At 49.8% G+C, this 17,564-nt stretch overlaps 2 protein-coding genes across 3 annotated transcripts; both read left to right on the forward strand.

Moving 5' to 3' along the window:
- Window positions 1-1,590: 1,590 nt before the first annotated feature.
- Window positions 1,591-5,347, forward strand: LOC136551881 (gamma-tubulin complex component 3-like). Of its 2 annotated transcripts, XR_010782686.1 has the most exons (3): window positions 1,591-3,938; window positions 4,041-4,558; window positions 4,910-5,347. XR_010782686.1 is itself a non-coding variant. In XM_066543416.1 (2 exons), exons 1-2 carry the CDS (start codon window positions 1,681-1,683, stop codon window positions 4,294-4,296), a joined length of 2,514 nt encoding a protein of 837 aa, XP_066399513.1. In that variant the 5' UTR covers window positions 1,591-1,680; the 3' UTR covers window positions 4,297-4,665. The 2 variants fall into 2 exon arrangements, 1 of the variants encoding a protein (XP_066399513.1); XM_066543416.1 differs by lacking the exon at window positions 4,910-5,347 and having other exon boundaries at window positions 4,041-4,665.
- A 1,043-nt stretch (window positions 5,348-6,390) lies between these two features.
- LOC136551882 (uncharacterized) lies at window positions 6,391-7,180 on the forward strand. The gene has a single exon (XM_066543417.1). It carries the CDS (start codon window positions 6,608-6,610, stop codon window positions 6,887-6,889), a length of 282 nt encoding a protein of 93 aa, XP_066399514.1. The 5' UTR covers window positions 6,391-6,607; the 3' UTR covers window positions 6,890-7,180.
- The last annotated feature ends 10,384 nt before the right edge of the window (window positions 7,181-17,564 follow it).

Consider the following 17,564-nt stretch of genomic DNA (forward strand, 5'->3'; position numbering starts at 1 on the left):
CCCAGCCCTACCACTAGACTACAGGCTCTATCACATAAAACTATACTTGTGTAATCGCCGATTGAAATGCCACGAAGGACCCACCACTACTTAGGTTGGCGGAATATTGGGTACCCCTGTTTGAATTGGCATAACTTTTTGTGCCGGCTCATCTTATAAATAATATAATATATATATATATATATATATATATATATATATATATCTTTTATGTATAAACACAAATAAAGATAATATTAATATAAAGTTGTAGACAAAAAATATCTACAACTTTGTAGTTCAAGTCTTTTTATTTTAGATCATTTTGTCACCTACAAAAACTGATACAATTTTATCTTAACACTATATCAATTATTTTAGTAAAAGATGGCTTTAAATAAAAATGTTGTGAACTAAAAGGTTGTAGATTTTATTGTTAGAAGCAACTTTTATACGAACTTTATGTTCATATGTGACTATTTTTGAGTTTTTTCGAAATTGGTATATTTATCATAATCTCCTTAATTGTTTAAGACATAACTTTAAACTAAGCTTAAGGAGCCGAGCTGAAAAGTCATTCAAAATCAAGTCATTTATATTAAAAACGAATTTAATCAGAGTTTTAAACAGGCCAGCTTAACGAGCTTTTGGTCCAGTTTTTTTTTTTTTTTGATAGACTTTTGGTCCAGTTTCTATAAGGTAACAAATGGGTCCACTTGCCTCTTTTCTCTGCAACATGCCACCTCGCCATAGCGGGCCATAACGTGGATCACATCACGCAGAAGTTACTGGACCCACATGCAGACGCACATCCATTCTTGGCCATGTTCGCTTGAACTACTTGAGAAATACTTTTCAGCGAACGAACGGTGTTTTTCTCTCGCAACAAATTAGCATAAGCATTAACATAAAAAGATTCCTCGCCAGTCGCCATGCCCAAACACCTGAAAATGAAGGGAGAAACATCATCACAGACTCAAACGACGTCGAGCTAGTGCATATTTTTATACACCCTAGCTATTGCAACATATTTAAAAAAAAAATCATTTCATATAACCTTGTATAGAGATAAAATTTATATAAATATGTTAGATATCTAAAAGATCTATGATTATGTAGTTTACAATATTTTTGTAAAGCCATCTTGGTGCCCAAATAATCAATTTAATATTCAGGTCTAAATACACATATAAACATTGCATCAACTTTTTATATATAAAAACAACTTCAGATGAAAAAGACATAAACTAAAAGATTGTAGATCTCTTTTTTGTCTACAACTTTCATATAAATGTTATATTTATACTCATCCTAGTTCATATATAAAAAGTTATGAGCTTTTAAGATGAGCTAGCAGAAAAATCCATCAATTCAAATATTTTGAAAAAAGAATTTAAATATAATAAAAAATTCTCTTCAGTGGGCCATACTGTGGATCACATCACGCAGAACTTACCGGACCCACATGCAGACGCACGGCGATCTCAGCCATTATTTCAAAAAACGAGCCGCGGCCCACGCTCGTCTCGAGAAAGCTTGGACGTTGGATGGCATTATTACGACGAGCCAAGAGGGCTGTAACGATTATTTTTTTCCTCGTCAGAAGTCAGAACCAGCCACCGCGGTACCGCACCCGCAAAATTCCCCAAACCCCCGCACACAGTTGCTGGAACCCTAGCTCCACCCTCCCCGCCCGCACCAATGGACGACCAACAAACCCAGGATCTCGTCAAGGAGCTCGTCCACCGCCTCCTCTCCGCCGCCGAATCCGGCGGGGGCGGCGGCGGGCGCGACATGGGCGGCGCGCTGCGGTTCGCGCACCGGCTCCTCTCCAGCCGCCTCGCCCCCGCGGTCCTCCCTGACGAGCACTCGCTCGCGGAGTCCATCAAGCGCCGCCTCGCCGCCTCGGGCCGCCCCAACGATGCGCTCGCGTTCGCCGACCTCCACTCCAAGCTCTCCGTCCGTGCCCGCCCGGCGTCGCTGTGGCCGCTCCTCTACCTGCTCGACTCGCTCTCCTCGCAGCGCCGCGCCGCCGCCGCGGCTTCGTGCCTCCCGAACCTCCCCAGCGCCGCCCCGCCGCGGAATGCCACCTCGGGGACGGCGCCGGGCGCCGGTGGCAGGCCGGGATCGCGGGCGCACGGGGCGCCGTCGGGCGGCGTGATGCTGGTCTCCAAGGATCCGGACAACATCCGCGAGATCGCGCTGCGTGAGTACACCGAGCTGGTGATCGACGAGACGGAGGTGTCGGAGGCCGCGCTTGTGCGGGACGTGCTGTACGCGTGCCAGGGCATCGACGGCCGCTACGTGCGCTACGACAAGGCCGTCGACGCCTACGATCTCCCAGACGGTGTCCGGGTGCCGCGATCCACGCGCACCCTCGTTCGCAAGCTGTGCGAGCTTGGCTGGCTGTTCCGCAAGGTGCGGGGCTTCATTTCTGACAACATAAGCCGCTCGCCCTCAGATGCTGCCACTGAGGTGGGCACGGTTGCCCAGGCATTCTGTTCGGCGCTCCAGGAGGAGCTCTCTGATTATTACAAGCTGCTGGCTGTTCTAGAATCGTACTCATTGAATCCAATTCCCACACCTGGATCTGATTCAGGTGTGTCCAGTAATTACCTTTCACTGCGCCGCCTTGCAGTGTGGCTTGCTGAGCCTGCAGTGAGAATGCGCCTAATGGCTGTTCTTGTGGATGGATGCCGGGGATTGAGGGGTGGCGCTATGGCTGGTGTGATCCATGGGCACGCACAGCATGGAGATCCTATGTTTCAGGAGTTTATGGGCCGATTGCTGCGCCGGGTGTGCTCGCCATTGTTTGAGATGGTCAGGAGCTGGGTGCTAGAAGGGGAATTGGAGGATGTATTTGCAGAGTTCTTTATCGTTGGGCAGCCAGTGAAAGCGGAATCTTTGTGGCGGGAGGGCTACCTTATTCAATCTGATATGCTTCCAGCTTTCATCTCTCCAGTGCTGGCACAACGGATTCTTAGAACTGGCAAGTCAATCAACTTCCTTAGAGTATGCTGTGATGATAGTGGCTGGGCTGATGCTGCTGCCGAGGCTGCTGCATATGTTGGCACCACGACGTCTCGGGGTGGCCTTGGTTATGGGGAGACTGATGCTTTGGAGGCATTGGTGGTTGAGGCAGCCAAGAGGATCGATCGGCATTTGATGGATGTTATTCATAAGCGGTACCGATTTAAGGACCACTGCCTTGCTATCAAGCGTTACTTGCTTCTTGGGCAGGGTGATTTTGTCCAGTATCTTATGGACGTTGTTGGCCCTGAGTTATCAGAGCCAGCAAATAGGATTAGCTCCTTCCAGTTGGCTGGCTTGCTTGAGACTGCAATCCGAGCATCCAATGCACAATATGATGACCGTGATATCTTGGACCGGATAAAGGTAAAGATGATGGATCATGGAGATGGTGATCGTGGCTGGGATGTCTTCTCTTTGGAGTATGATGCTAGGGTCCCCCTAGACACAGTGTTCACAGCTTCAGTTATGAAGATGTATCTCAAGGTCTTCAACTTCTTGTGGAAGCTCAAACGTGTAGATCACTCCCTTACTGGAGTGTGGAAGACAATGAAACCTAACTGCATTGTTTCTTCTCCATTTTACAAGGAAGGAACAAGCATCAGAGCTCAGTTTGTTTCAGTTCTTCGTAAATGCCAAGTTCTGTTCAATGAGATGAATCACTTTGTGACCAATTTCCAATACTACATTATGTTTGAGGTCCTAGAGGTTTCGTGGGCTCGTTTCTCTGATGAAATGGACGCAGCAAAGGATTTGGATGACCTTCTCTTGGCGCACGATAAGTATCTCAACTCGATACTGGAGAAGGCCCTGCTTGGTGAACGTTCCCAAGGACTTTTGAGAAATCTGTTTGAATTGTTTGACATCATCTTACAGTTTCGGAGCCATGCTGATCGATGGTTTGAACGGATATATGAGTTGCAGCTAAGGTTAGATTATTGCTGAATCAGATATTGTGATTCCATCTTTACTTTAAAATCTCATCTCATTACTATTGTTTGATTTACTCCAAAGTTCCATTTTTACTGCAGGGGAAGGGGTAAACCAAAATCAAAATCTAAGGATACAAGTTCCTGGCTTGATGGTGGCAGAAAAGCCATGATCCAACTAGCTGGAGAACTTTTCCGGAAAATGGGTGAAGACCTGGATAGCATCGCAAAAGATTATACAGCTTCTCTTGATGCTTTTATTACTCAGCTGCCCATGCAGCAGCATGTTGATCTGAAGTTCCTTCTCTTCCGCCTCGACTTCACTGAATATTACAGCCATATTTCGTCCAACAAATGAAAGTGAACTGCTAATGTGGAGGACTAGGAGTTAGATTGACCATCAATTTGGGACCTGGGAGGTATTATTTTTACACCATATTCCTGTTGATTGACGCTTGGTCACTTGATTAGCATGGTCACTTCCATTTTCCTTGTGCCCACTGAGGATTACCAATGCTAGAATATGTATTGATTCGGTCAGCTTTTCGCCTGCTGAGGGTTATGTGCCGCTTCAACGAAGCTAAAGCCATGCATTCCATACAACTCTGTACAAAATTGATGTAAGTTTGTTTTGGTCTTGATTTTTATGGATGTTCTGGTGTAAATTTCGTGTATTTGTTTTGTTTGATTTATTTCTTGAGAAGTTGGAGCTCTTGAAGATTTGTCCTTACCAGTTTGTATTATCAGTTTTACAATAGCGATTATCTCATTACGCTGGTTGCTGTCCTTTCTTGGATTGCTGAAGTTTCTGTTGTTGTTAGACTGTCTGCTGTCTGGAACTCTGGATAGCATGCTGTGCTAAGAACAGCTCATGATAAAATATATATAATTGCTCATGTAAAGGACAGTGTAGAACAAAGAGGTTGTGACTCAGTGATTTCGTTTCCCACATCTGTTCTGTAATCTTTCAGCTGGTTTGACTGCGGTTGAAGGAATCTGATACTGCTACAGAGATATGAAAAGAATACAATTCAGTGTTCGGAAGCTCGTGAACTGCTGGGAGCAAGGTTGAAATTGAATGAAGGCGAAAAAGGAGACTTGAAGAAATCCGTGGGAACGTGTAAATGTTCAAACCTCGTGTCAAATACAAAAATGCACCTTACTTGACATATGCATGTAGAGAAAATACTTAAGCATTATACTGAATAATACTAATTATTTAAATAACATGGTTGCAAAGTTAGAGTGAATTTTGTAGCACATTTGCTATTTCTGAAAGGTTAAATGAGGGCAAATCTCTGATATTCTAGTAGCATTTTGAGTTGTGCATGTAGAGAAAACACATTAACTTTTTTGAAATGTAATAAAACTGGTCATATAGGATCAACTGATGACCATGTATGAAACCTGGAACATACACATTTTTAGAGGCAAAGGTTGATGAATTTTGATGTACGGCTTTTTTTATTTGAGAGAGAGCTAAAGTACGCCTGCTATTGCATTTGAAATGTTAAATGATGGCAAAGGGTATAAATTTTCCAAGCTAGACCGATAGAATGTGGTGGCGGCCCTTTCTATTGTTTTTTTCCCTTAAAAAGACATTGGTCCCTCTTCGGGACAGAGAAGGATATCAGCGTATCACTTTATTGTCAGTACAACACCACACCGTCTTCGTGCGTAGCATGTGCACAGCACAACTGTCGACCAAGAAACCGAGCACGCACAACACATGTTTCACGTATCGATACCTGTTCGGAAGCAAAGATACCCAGCGGGCTTGAAAAGCTTGTTGTTCCGGTCATCCGACTATAATAAGGCGGAGCTGACTCAGAAAGCTGTCTGCCTGTCTTCCCTGTTAGGTTCGCCCATCCTCCGATTCCCGTTATCAAGTCTTGGGTAAAAGACGGTAACGAACTAGTAGTTGTGCTCTCTGCCGAGCCGCCGGGACCGGACCCCGGGGAAACTCTCGTGCAGTGCAAAACTCTAAACACTTGCCTCGTTCGCGTGCCTTTAAACCCGACTTATCAGTTTCTTTTTTTATTCGAAATAGTATTTTCTTCTTACAAATTCTTCTAGATTTATCTAGATTCCTCTAAAATTCGTCTAAGCGAACGGGGCCGAAGTTTCAACACGAACGCACGACCCGTTCTGTCCATCTGTGCCATAACGGAAGGCGGCGTTGCCTTTTTACCTGCTCTCCGTTGACCGCGAGCCATCACGGCAACACGAAACATCCAGCGGTTTGCGGAGCCAGCAGCCACAGCCATAGGCCGCCCATCCACCGCGCCAACAGCAACGCGACGAATGGCCTTGCGCACGCGGCGACGCAAGCAGATTCGGACGCACCCATCTTCACCGCAAGCCGGCCCGAGCCACGGCAAGTTGGCGACGGACGAAACATCTCCGCAGTCCGCACGCACACATCTACAGATGCACCTCGTCACCTCCTGCTCGCGGTCGCCGTCCGTCGCCTATAAAAGGCGCGCGTTTGCTCCTGCCGCTTCGCCTCACATCTCACAAGCCACAAGCTAGCGATCCATAATTATCCCTCGTGCAATCGGAGTTCTGAGTGATAAGCTCTAACGCAGCGTTCGGTTCTGAGTTTGACCGGAAGCACAGCCTCGATCACCCTCGTTCAAGGCAAGAAAGCCGGTGTTACTGTTGCCGCCATGGAGCCGGAGATGCAGGCAGCGCTGATCAAGGTGGGCGTGTTCGTGCTGGTGCAGGCGCTGGTGTACCTCATCCTGTCGCAGTCCTCCACCGTGTTCTCGCACACCAAGAGCCTCTGCCTCCGCCCCGCGCGGTCGCTCAGCGCGCGCCGCATGCTCGCGCTGCTCCTCTCCGACCTGCCGCTCGCCGCCGGGGAGCCCTCGCCCGTCGCCGCCTTCGCCCGGACGCGGTCCGCGGCGTCGTCGCCCATGCTCGCCGCCGCCCACCGGAAGCAGGACTGAGGTCCGCGACCGTGCGGCCGCGTAGCTAAGCTAGCTCTTCATTGCTACTCTGAATGAAGAGTAGTATTCTTTTATTCTTTAGTTTGATCGATTGATTTGTGTCGGTTTGGTTGGGTTGGGTTGTAATCAAGTACAGCTTCCAAATTTCATGGAATTTTGATTTGCGCATCTCACTACTGCTTTTGTGCTGCATCGTTACAGTCCATTCAAATCGTTCTTGTATTCTGTGGACATTTGTCAAGGGTGTCTCGTTGAATTTGTGACCGCTGAGTGCTGACGCGCGCCATCTCAGTATTTCAGAGTACCACTTCTGAATTGCCCAGAATGGTTTGATCATCTGGTGCGAAAGGATTAATAGGGACGACCATCTTCTTTCGTTTTTCACCGAAGACCATAAGCCAATTTAATTACATGTTCGCTTTATCGTTTCTGTGCCTTATAAGCCGACTAATGCTGTTTCATTGTGAGAGAAAAATATTATATCATAACTGATAAGCATGGCTGATACGATCAAGCGAACATGGTGGCCACACATTGAGTGAATTTTCTCTTACTATAAAAACAACATCACAGTAACTTATTAAGTTCTCTTTGATAAGTTAGGACTAATTACTACTCCATCCGTTTAGAAAAGAATGCAATTCTCGTTTTTAAAAAAGTCAAACAGCTTGGGCTTTGACTAAATTTATATAAAAAAACTACTATCATTCATGATAGAAAATAATTACCGTTAGATTAGTTATAAAATATATGTTCATAATTAATTTTTTAGACATAAATGCGAATATTATTAACTATAAATTAGGTAAAACTTGAGTTACTTTGACTGGCACATATCCCATAATTGCATTCTTTCCTGGATAGAGGGAGTACTTCCTTTATTCTAAATTATAAGATATTTTGATCTTTTTAGATTCATAGTTTTTATTATACACTTAGATACTTTCTCCATCTCATAAAAAGAGTCATTCTCGTTTCCTAAAAAACTAACTATATTTAACTTTCACCAAACATATATAACAAAATACTAATATTTATGGTACATAATTAATATCATCTGATAGATCCTTGAATATATTTTCGTAATAAACTATTTAAAGATACAAATGTAGATAATATTTTTTATAAATCTAGTCAAACTTAAAAAAGTTTAGCGACTTTTTATATGGGACGGAGGGAGTATACACTATGTCTACATATGTGAGAGCAATGCATTTAAAAAAGTAAAAATATCTTATAATTTGAAATGGAGGGAGTAGTTAGTAAAATTAGCCTAAATTATATAGTATCGACTTGCTAGTTGGTTAATAACTAGTTTGAGACCAACTAGTTTGAGACTAATAAGATAAAAATACATTAATGCTCCACCACGGGGTCTGTTCTGTGTCGGTCATTCTGGACACGACTACTAGGCCGTGGACCGGTTCACAGGCTTGCTCTCCTCATCGGCATACACAGTTTCTCTAAAAATAATAAAAAAGAGAAGAGAGCGACATCTTATCTTTTCCATTCACATCGTGTAACACCCCTAGTGTTAAATACCTGTGTCGGGGACCTAATATCGGGGTACCCCAGAAGGTGGAACCAATAACCACCGAACGCGAAAAACTTCTGGACGCATAAGGACGTCGTTTCATCCCTTGTTCGAATGACAGGAGTTTGGTTCCGCCTCGTCCGACGCCTTTTTGATAACTCTGCCTCGCCCGAGGGCTCAGGGTTAGTCACCGTCTCGCCCGACGCCTTTGGGACAGGCTCGGTCTCTCCCGAGGGCCAAGGGATAAACTCCGTCTCGCCCGACGCCTTTAGGGCGGGCTCGGTCTCGCCCGAGGGCTGAGGGATAGATTCTGCCTCGCCCGACCCCAGAGGGGCGAGGTCGGTCTCGCCCGAGAGATAGGAATTGGTCTCCGTTTCGCCCGACGGCAAGGAACGAGTCTCACCCTGCTCCATATCTAAAGATTGGATTCATCTTACCTGACAACTTCTCCCCATTCCCTCAAGATGATAAGTACAGGGCAAGACAAGACGTTCGGATCAACCATGGCTCCAAGGACCATACCCTGCGCCCTGGCAGGAAAAGTACTGCTAGGGGATGATAGGACAGGTGTTTTAGACCCTTCCGGGTGCCACAGAGCCCGAAAGGTTGTACAGGTGCGTACTCCTCGCCCTGTAGAGTTGTAGGCGTCGCCTTCAGCCCTGGGACACGGAACCCGACGAAGATATACGACAACCGCTACGCTCCAGAAAAGGATTTGCTATCTCCACGAACGACGGATTTTTTCGTCACCACGCTATGGACCCAAGGGAGCGGTGCCCACTTCCCGACCCCTTAGGTCCGCCAAGTCAGAAGGCCTTGACCATGGCATTACGCCGAATCTCGACCCCTCGTCCCTTTGACGAAGACTCATAAGAACCAGAAGGCGTGCGGAGCAAGGCTAGGAGAGGCTAATAAGTCAAAACCACTGTACTACAGCCCATACCCTACGCAGGGCAACGTTCTGTAATCAACCTGACATTCTACAGAGACATCGACAGTATTGTAGGCACTTATCTTCCTTCGCACTCATCAGAATGAAGAAGGAGGATTGGGTAGACGTGAGCCACAAGAATTAGGTAAAGCCCTCATCCGTGTAAAGCCAGCCCCTTCATCTATAAAAGGGGATGCGCTTCCTCCATCAAGGGGACGGATTTTTGGACCGAACAAGACAACACACACACACAGTCAAGCTGCTACGAAGCTCTTGACCTCCTTTCAACCCTTCTGTCAGAGACTTGGGACCCGTCCCTCTCTCGATTGTTTGTACCCCTACTATAAACCGTTCTCAGTGCTAATAACACGAGCAGCAACAAACTGGACGTAGGGACATTCGGCCCGAACCAGTATAAATCTTGTGTCCTTTAGCGCACCATCCGAGCCTAACGCGCATTACTATAAATTTACTTGCCGGTGCTTGTACGAAACACCGACAGTTGGCGCGCTAGGTAGGGGAGCTTACGCGTTCCAAATCAGGCCTCGGATGGCCACCCACGCAATCACCTGGGCCCTGGGCGCACATGTGCATTTTCGGCGACCTAGATTTCATCATCACACTAGGAGGAGAGCTGGCGCTGACTCACTCAGCCGCCCCATCTCTCCCTTCATCAACCTCAGCCATCTTAGGCTTGAGGGCCTGCCGGGCAACTCCCTGGGAGTCCAGTCATCAAGGGAGGCCTCTCACAATGCCACCCTGTGTCCGGAAGGGTCCGTACGGAGCGCCCCGACAACATTTCTGTTCAGGTCTCCGCAACGCTGCGGCGACCGCTGGCCGCCTTCTGGCGCTACGTATGGTTCAGTCACCCACGGACATCGAGTTCATGGGGGTGATTGAGCATGATATGGAGACCCTCTACGGGCTCCTCAATGAGGAGCCAAGATCGTTCTCCAGCTCGAATTCCAGTAGGGGGAGCCACCACCCTTCTCGGGAATGCTTCATGACGCAGACCCCTGAGGGTCACGTCGAAAGTGTCTCCGGGGAAGAGGTCACCCCCACAAACAACCCTGACGGCGGATCCGGGGAAGAGACGGCCACCCCATCTCACCTAAGGATGGAGCAGCTAAGGGCCCACCAGCAAGAAATCGATGAGGCCGAGCAAGGGCTCGTCCAGGAATACGCGGACATCAATCGCGAGATTGAACGTCACAAAGACGGGGGGCGCGAGCGCGCCACGGCCCGCACCGTACACCAAAGGATCCTCACCGACGATGGGGCCCTTCCTCACTTTGCCCGAGCCAGTCAGAACATCGTTGCAGCAACCGCCTTGCTGCATGGCCTTCCGGAGGCCGCGACGTTCGAGGATCGCCGCGCCCGCCGAGAAATCCACACATTGCTCGAGCGGGCGGCGGCACAGCAGGCGGAAAGTTCATTGTCCCGACGACACGAACCCGACACCAGCCAGCACGTGCCCTCAGTGCGTCCCACCAAGGACGCGTCCGTCCACCAAACACCGCCAGGTGGCAGGCAGCCCTCCGTTGTCCCAGTGCATCAACACCTCAGGTCATGACCGCGATGTACGCAGCATCATCGACGCACGGAGACGCACCCACGGTGACGATGGAGAAGCAGCGCGCCATGGCTACCATCCCCGATGTGGCGGATGCTACTGACAGCAACGAGGACCGAAGCCCGAGCCTCGGCCTACCAGGCCCTCAGGCCTTCGGTCGACACATCCTCAACACTGCGTTCCCCCTAAGGTATCGACCGCCTACCAACATCCCTAAATATTCTAGCGAAACAAATCCCAGGCTTTGGCTCGAAGACTATCGGCGTGCATGTCAGGCCGGTGGTGCAAGTGATGACAATTTCATTATTCACAACCTCCCGCTGTTCTTGGCCGATTCGGCGCGAGCATGGATGGAGCACCTACCGTCCAATGCTATTCAGAGTTGGGTGGATCTGATGGAGATCTTCGTGGGCAACTTCCAGGGCACGTACAAACGCCCTGGAAACCCATGGGACCTCAAGAACTACCACCAGAAGGCCGATGAAACCCTTCGTGGGTACATTCGGCGCTTCTCTCGATAGTGCAACTGAGCTCCCTAACGTCGCCGACGCTGATGTGATAGGAGCCTTTCTATCCAGGACAACCTACGAATCCCTGGTCCACAAGCTAGGACGCAGGGGCCCGCGGACTACCAAGGAACTCCTAGACATCGCCACCAGTCACGCCTTCGGAGAGGAGGCGGTCGGAGCCATCTTTGATCGCTCCGACGGAAAGATGAGGCGGGACGAGGACGCCGACGAAGGCGCCTCCAACCGTCCTGCCAAAAGGAAAAATAAGAAGCAATGACACAACAACTCACTCGTAGCCGCTGCTGACCGCAAAGGTGGCCGGAAGCCCACGGAGGGCACTTCGAACCACTTCGAGAAAATGCTCGAGGGGCCATGCCCGAACCATGCCTTCCTGGCCAAGCATCTATACAAGGAATGCGGCCTTATGCACAAATACTTAGGTCGGGGGCCTTAACAAAGGGAACAGGGGAAGAAACCTATTCCCACCACTAACGACACAGAGGAGAAGGACGACGCCTTCCCAACACCGACCGGCGCCCTCATGATCTTCGGAGGATCAACGGCCTACGACTCTAGGCGCCACCAGAAGGTCACGCATCGCGAGGTCTATACCGCTGGACCGGCCACGCCAGCCTTCCTCTGGTGGTCGGAATCCACCATAACCTTCGACCGGACTGACCATCCGGATGTTGTCCCACACCCGGGAAGGTACCCGCTTGTCATTGATCCGATCATTGGTCCAAAGCGGCTCACCAAAGTACTGATGGATGGGGGCAGTGGCCTCAACATCATATACGCCAAGATGCTCGACGGGATGGGCGTCGACAGAACAAACCTCCGTCCCATCCGAGCATCTTTCCATGGCATCGTGCTTGGTAGGCAAGCCGTGCCACTGGGGCAGATCGACCTGCCCGTCACTTTTGGGGATCGGTCCAATTACCGGACTGAGACCCTCACCTTCGATGTAGTGGGGTTCCTGGGGACTTTCCACGCCATCCTAGGACGACCATGCTATGTGAAGTTCATGGCCGTTCCCAATTATACGTACCTAAAGCTGAAGATGTCGGGCCCCCACGGGGTCATCACATCGGCACCTCCTTCCAGCGCGCTTACGAGTGCGAAGTCGAATGCTGCGGACACACATCCGCAGTCATCGCCTCCAAAGAGCTCGCCACCCTTAGGGAGAAGGTCGTCGAAGAGGCACCCGACGCAAAGAAATCAACTGGGTCATTTGAATTGGCAGAAGGCTCCAGGGAGGTCCTCTTGGATCTCAGCAGCTCCGAGGGCAGAAAAGTCCGCATCGGGACTGCGCTCTCCTTCGAATAGGAAAGCACGCTCATCGACTTCCTCCGTGACAATAAAGACATCTTTGCGTGGAAACCCTCGGATATGCCGGGCATCCCGAGGGAGGTCACCGAGCATACTCTCTAGATCCTCCTGGGCTCCAAGCTGGTGAAGCAATGCCTGCGCCGCTTCGACGAGGAGAAACGCAGGGCCATCGGCAAAGAGATAGCCAAACTGCTGGCCATAGGATTCATTAAGGAGGTATACCACCTAGAGTGGTTAGCAAATCCTGTTCTTGTGCGAAAAAAGAGCGGGAAATGGAGAATGTGTGTCGATTATACCGGCCTCAATAAAGCGTGTCCAAAGGATCCATTTCCTTTGCCACGAATAGACCAAATAGTCAATTCCACCTCGGGGTGTGAAACCCTCTGCTTCCTTGATGCATACTCTGGCTACCATCAAATCGCGATGAAAGAGTCTGACCAGCTCAGCGATATCTTTTATCACCCCCTTCGGATCGTTTTGCTACGTTTCAATGCCATTCGGTCTGAAGAATGCTGGGGCAACGTACTAGCGCTGTATGCTCAATTGCTTCGGAGACCTCATCGGGTGAACCGTTGAGGCCTATGTTGATGACATCGTAGTCAAAACCAAACGAGCTAACCACCTTGTCGCCGACCTTGAGCAAACCTTTGCGAAACTCTAGGCAAACGGCATCAAACTCAATCCCAAAAAATGTGTTTTCGGGGTCCCAAGGGGCATGCTACTCGGCTTCATCATCTCCGAGCGTGGCATCGAAGCCAACCCGAAGAAGATATCAGCCATCACAAGGATGGGCCCTGATCCAAAACATAAAGGGGGTTCAGCGGATCACAGGGTGCCTCGCCGCCCTCAGCCAATTCATTTCATGCCTCGGCGAACGAGGACTCCCCTTTATTGACTCCTAAAGAAAGCTGACCACTTCGAGTGGACGGTCGAGGCTCAGGAGGCGCTTGACATGGTTAAGCGATTTCTAACTAAACCACCGGTCCTAGTTCCTCCATGCAATAGAGAATCCCTCCTACTGTATATATCAGCCACCACCCAAGTGGTTAGCTCTGCCTTAGTAGTAGAGCGAGAGGAAGAGGGGCATGCCTTCAAGGTGCAGCGCCCTGTGTATTTCATCAGTGAGGTGTTATCCGACTCCAAAACCCGCTACTCCCAAATCCAGAAACTCCTCTGCACCGTCCTCATCACCAAAAGGAAGCTACGCCACTACTTTGAGTCACACCCCGGGACAGTAGTGACGTCGTTCCCCCTCGGCGAGGTCATCCATAACCATGACGCTACGGGAAGAACCACAAAGTGGGCACTTGAGCTGATGGATCAGGGCATTTCCTATGCTCCCCGAACAGCGATCAAATCTTAGGTACTAGCTGACTTCATCGCAGAGTGGACCGAGGTCCAGATGCCACCAGCAGCCGTCGATCAAGAGTACTGGACAATGTACTTTGACAGATCACTGATGAAGAAGGGCGCCGGAGCAGGACTAGTCTTTGTATCTCCCCTCGGGGTCCACATGAGGTACATGGTTTGGCTCCATTTCCCCTCATCAAACAATACTGCAGAATACGAAGCGCTCATCAACGGCCTACGAATCGCCATCGAGCTAGGGCATCCAATGCCTCGACGTCAGGGGTGACTCTCAGCTAATCGTCAACCGGGTCATGAAAGAGTCATGCTGCCACAACACCAAGATGGAGGCATACTATCAAGAAGTCCAACGGCTGGAGGACAAATTCGATGGCCTCGAACTCAATCACATCCCTAGGCACCTCAACGAAGTAGCCAACACACTCACAAAAGTAGCATCCGGCCAAGAGCTAGTCCCAACTGGCGTCTTTGCCAGTGACCAACACAAACCCTTGGTACGCTATGTGGGGTCAGAACAAGCCAATGATGGCCCTTCTAGTCTGACCCCAGGGGCCGATCCGCCAACTGCTCAGCCCGACCCCAAGGTCATGAAGCTTGAAGAGGACCCAGCAGTGGAGTCCAACCCTCCTGATGACTGGAGAATGCTTTACCTCAACTATCTCCTCCATGACATACTATCGGCAGATAAGACGGAAGCCCGACGGCTCGCACGACGTGCTAAGTCCTTCGTTCTTATAGAGGGCGAACTCTACAAACGAAGTCACATCAGAATTCTGCAACTCTGTATCCCTAGCGAATAGGGAAAACTCCTGCTGGGCGACATCCATGGTGGAGTATGCGGTCATCATGCCGCACCAAGAACCTTGGTTGGGAATGCATTCTGACAAGGTTTCTATTGGCCCACCGCAGTAGCCGATGCCGAGCAAATTGTACGCACCTGCGAAGGGTGCCAGTACTACGCTCGGCAAACACACCTCCTGGCCTAGGCTCTCCAGATGATCCCCATCACGTGGCCCTTCGTGGTCTGGGGGCTCAACCTGGTTGGGCCACTCAAAAAAGCGCCCGGGGGCTTTACCCACATGCTTGTCATGATAGACAAGTTTACAAAATGGATTGAAGCTCGACCAATATCCATGATCAAATCTGAGCAAGCTGTGCTGTTCTTCCTCGACATCGTCCATCGCTTTGGAGTACTGAACTCCATCATCATAGACAATGGCATGCAGTTCACCGGTAGGAAATTCGTTCGATTCTGTGATGAACAACACATCCGGATCAATTGGACAGCCGTCGCACACCCCCGGACGAACGGGCAGGTCGAGCGCGCAAACGGCATGCTCCTTCAAGGCCTCAAACCCAGAATTTTCAACTGATTGAACAAGTTCAGCGCACGCTGGCTCGCTGAGCTCCCGGCCATGCTCTGGAGCCTAAGGACAACTCCTAGCCGGGCCACCGGCTACACACCTTTCTTCATGGTCTACGGTTCCGAGGCCGTTCTCCCAATGGACCTCGACTACGGAGCACCAAGAGTCAGAGCATATGACGAACAGGGGGCCGAAGCATCTCACCAAGACACCATGGATCAGCTAGATGAAGCCCGCGACATCGCCCTCCTCCGTTCGGCTAAGTACCAGCAGGCGTTGCGACGGTACCATAGCCGACGGGTGCGGGATCGAGCCTTCAACGTCGGAGACCTCGTCCTCCATCTTGTGCAGAGCAACAAGGACCGCCACAAACTCTCCCCGCCCTAGGAAGGGCCCTATGTCGTCGCGGAAGTACTTCGCCTGGGCGCCTATAGGTTGAAAACCATCAACAGCGAGGTCTTCACCAACGCCTGGAACATTGAGCAGCTACGTTGTTTTTACCCTTAAAATAAGCATATACTCTTCCTTATCAGTCTTTGTCATTACAAAACCTTGATCCTTAGTGATTTTCGACCCCTGCAAATCGCGAGGGGTCAGACCTCACTCGGGGGCTGACATATGACATGAGTAATACAAGTATTTTGCTTGCAAAAACCACCTGTGTTATATTTGCAAACATTCTCTAAGTTTTCCATTCTTCTCACAAACGAGTCCTAAGGGCTAAGATTTTAGGAACCAATTCTGAATACAACTGGTAGGACTGCGGGACACCTATGCCCCAGCGGCTGCAACCTCTTTGCTCACCAGCTCAATCAGAATTAGTTCACCCACGTTTCTAGTTTCTTATGACTTAGACCGTGAGAGGGGTCGGAAGGCACCAAAATCGTTTCTACCAAAAAGAGAAAGCTAAAAATTTGCTTGCCATAAGCAAAAGATCTACATTTGTTCGTTTTTTGCACAAAATCGCCACTTACAAAGTGATTTCATTACAAAAAGGACTAATGTACTTGTAAATTTAGAGGACTGTTTACTCGGGGGGCTTCCCCACAAAATTATTCAATTACAGTCTCTGCTTAACTCTACTACAAGTACTACTGTGGTTGCCGCGCCTCGCTCTCCATCGGCGACGCCTGGGGCATGTACATGGGCCAGCTCGTCTACTGCGGTCACCGTGCCATGCTCTCCATCAGCGACATCCCAATATCCCGCCGCTTCGCAGGATCCTCGAAGGCGCCGTCATCCACAACGCCTCCACCAGGGCATCCAGGGACTACACCATCGTCATCAGCCACGACCCCGACAGCAATGCCTCCGCTAGGGCATCCGGGGACTACGCCATCATCGTCAGCCACGACCCCGACAGTGATGCCTCTGCCAGGGCGTCCAGGGACCATGCCATCATCGCCAGCCACAACCTTGACAACGGCGTCGGGACAGGGAACCCCTCCCACCAAAGGAGGAGCACAACGAACGATGGCGAAGTCGACGACGCACGGCGCCCCCCAGCGCCCCTTCTCCTTCGGCAGCAGTGACTCCTCAGCAAGGGTGGCATACACCATCTCATCTACGTTGGATGATCTTCGGCTCGACATCACGCTCTAGATTCATGAGTGGATTTGTGAGTTTTCTCTCTCTCTCTCTGGCATTACTCTTCCTCACTCAGGAACCGCCACGATGCATAGATGCATTCGGCAGAAAGGAAGAAGAAGGAGAGATAGCGGCTCAGAGGTAGAAGATGAGGTGGGATGAGAACTCCCCTCCCCCTCCCTATTTAAAGAAGAGCCACTACAGCTAAGGAAAGGAGAAAGGTTGGATGAAAAACTCTCTCCCTTCTCCTCTTTAAATACAAAATCAATGCTGATTGATACCTGAGGGGACGCACCAAAATTGACAGGACATGCCCCGGTCGACGAGGCGTCCCCCCGGTCAAATTGAACACTACCTAGGTATGGCCTGCCACTGACCCGCTCCGGCCATGGCAATTAAGGCGCCCACATAGGCAGACAACCCTTCGCCTCCCCATGCAGGACCACAGGACAATCTGATGACATGACCTTTTTGGATCTC

The sequence above is a fragment of the Miscanthus floridulus genome, chromosome 4, assembly GCF_019320115.1.
Source record: "Miscanthus floridulus cultivar M001 chromosome 4, ASM1932011v1, whole genome shotgun sequence".
Lineage (NCBI taxonomy): Eukaryota > Viridiplantae > Streptophyta > Magnoliopsida > Poales > Poaceae > Miscanthus > Miscanthus floridulus.

What these genes read in the sequence shown, in the direction of transcription:
- LOC136551881 (XM_066543416.1), top strand. Translation starts at nt 1,681, where the DNA reads ATGGACGACCAACAAACCCAGGATCTCGTCAAGGAGCTCGTCCACCGC. An exon ending in ATATATGAGTTGCAGCTAAG is followed by an intron (nt 3,939 to 4,040) that starts GTTAGATTATTG and finishes TTTTTACTGCAG; the next exon opens with GGGAAGGGGTAAACCAAAAT.
- LOC136551882 (XM_066543417.1), top strand. Translation starts at nt 6,608, where the DNA reads ATGGAGCCGGAGATGCAGGCAGCGCTGATCAAGGTGGGCGTGTTCGTG.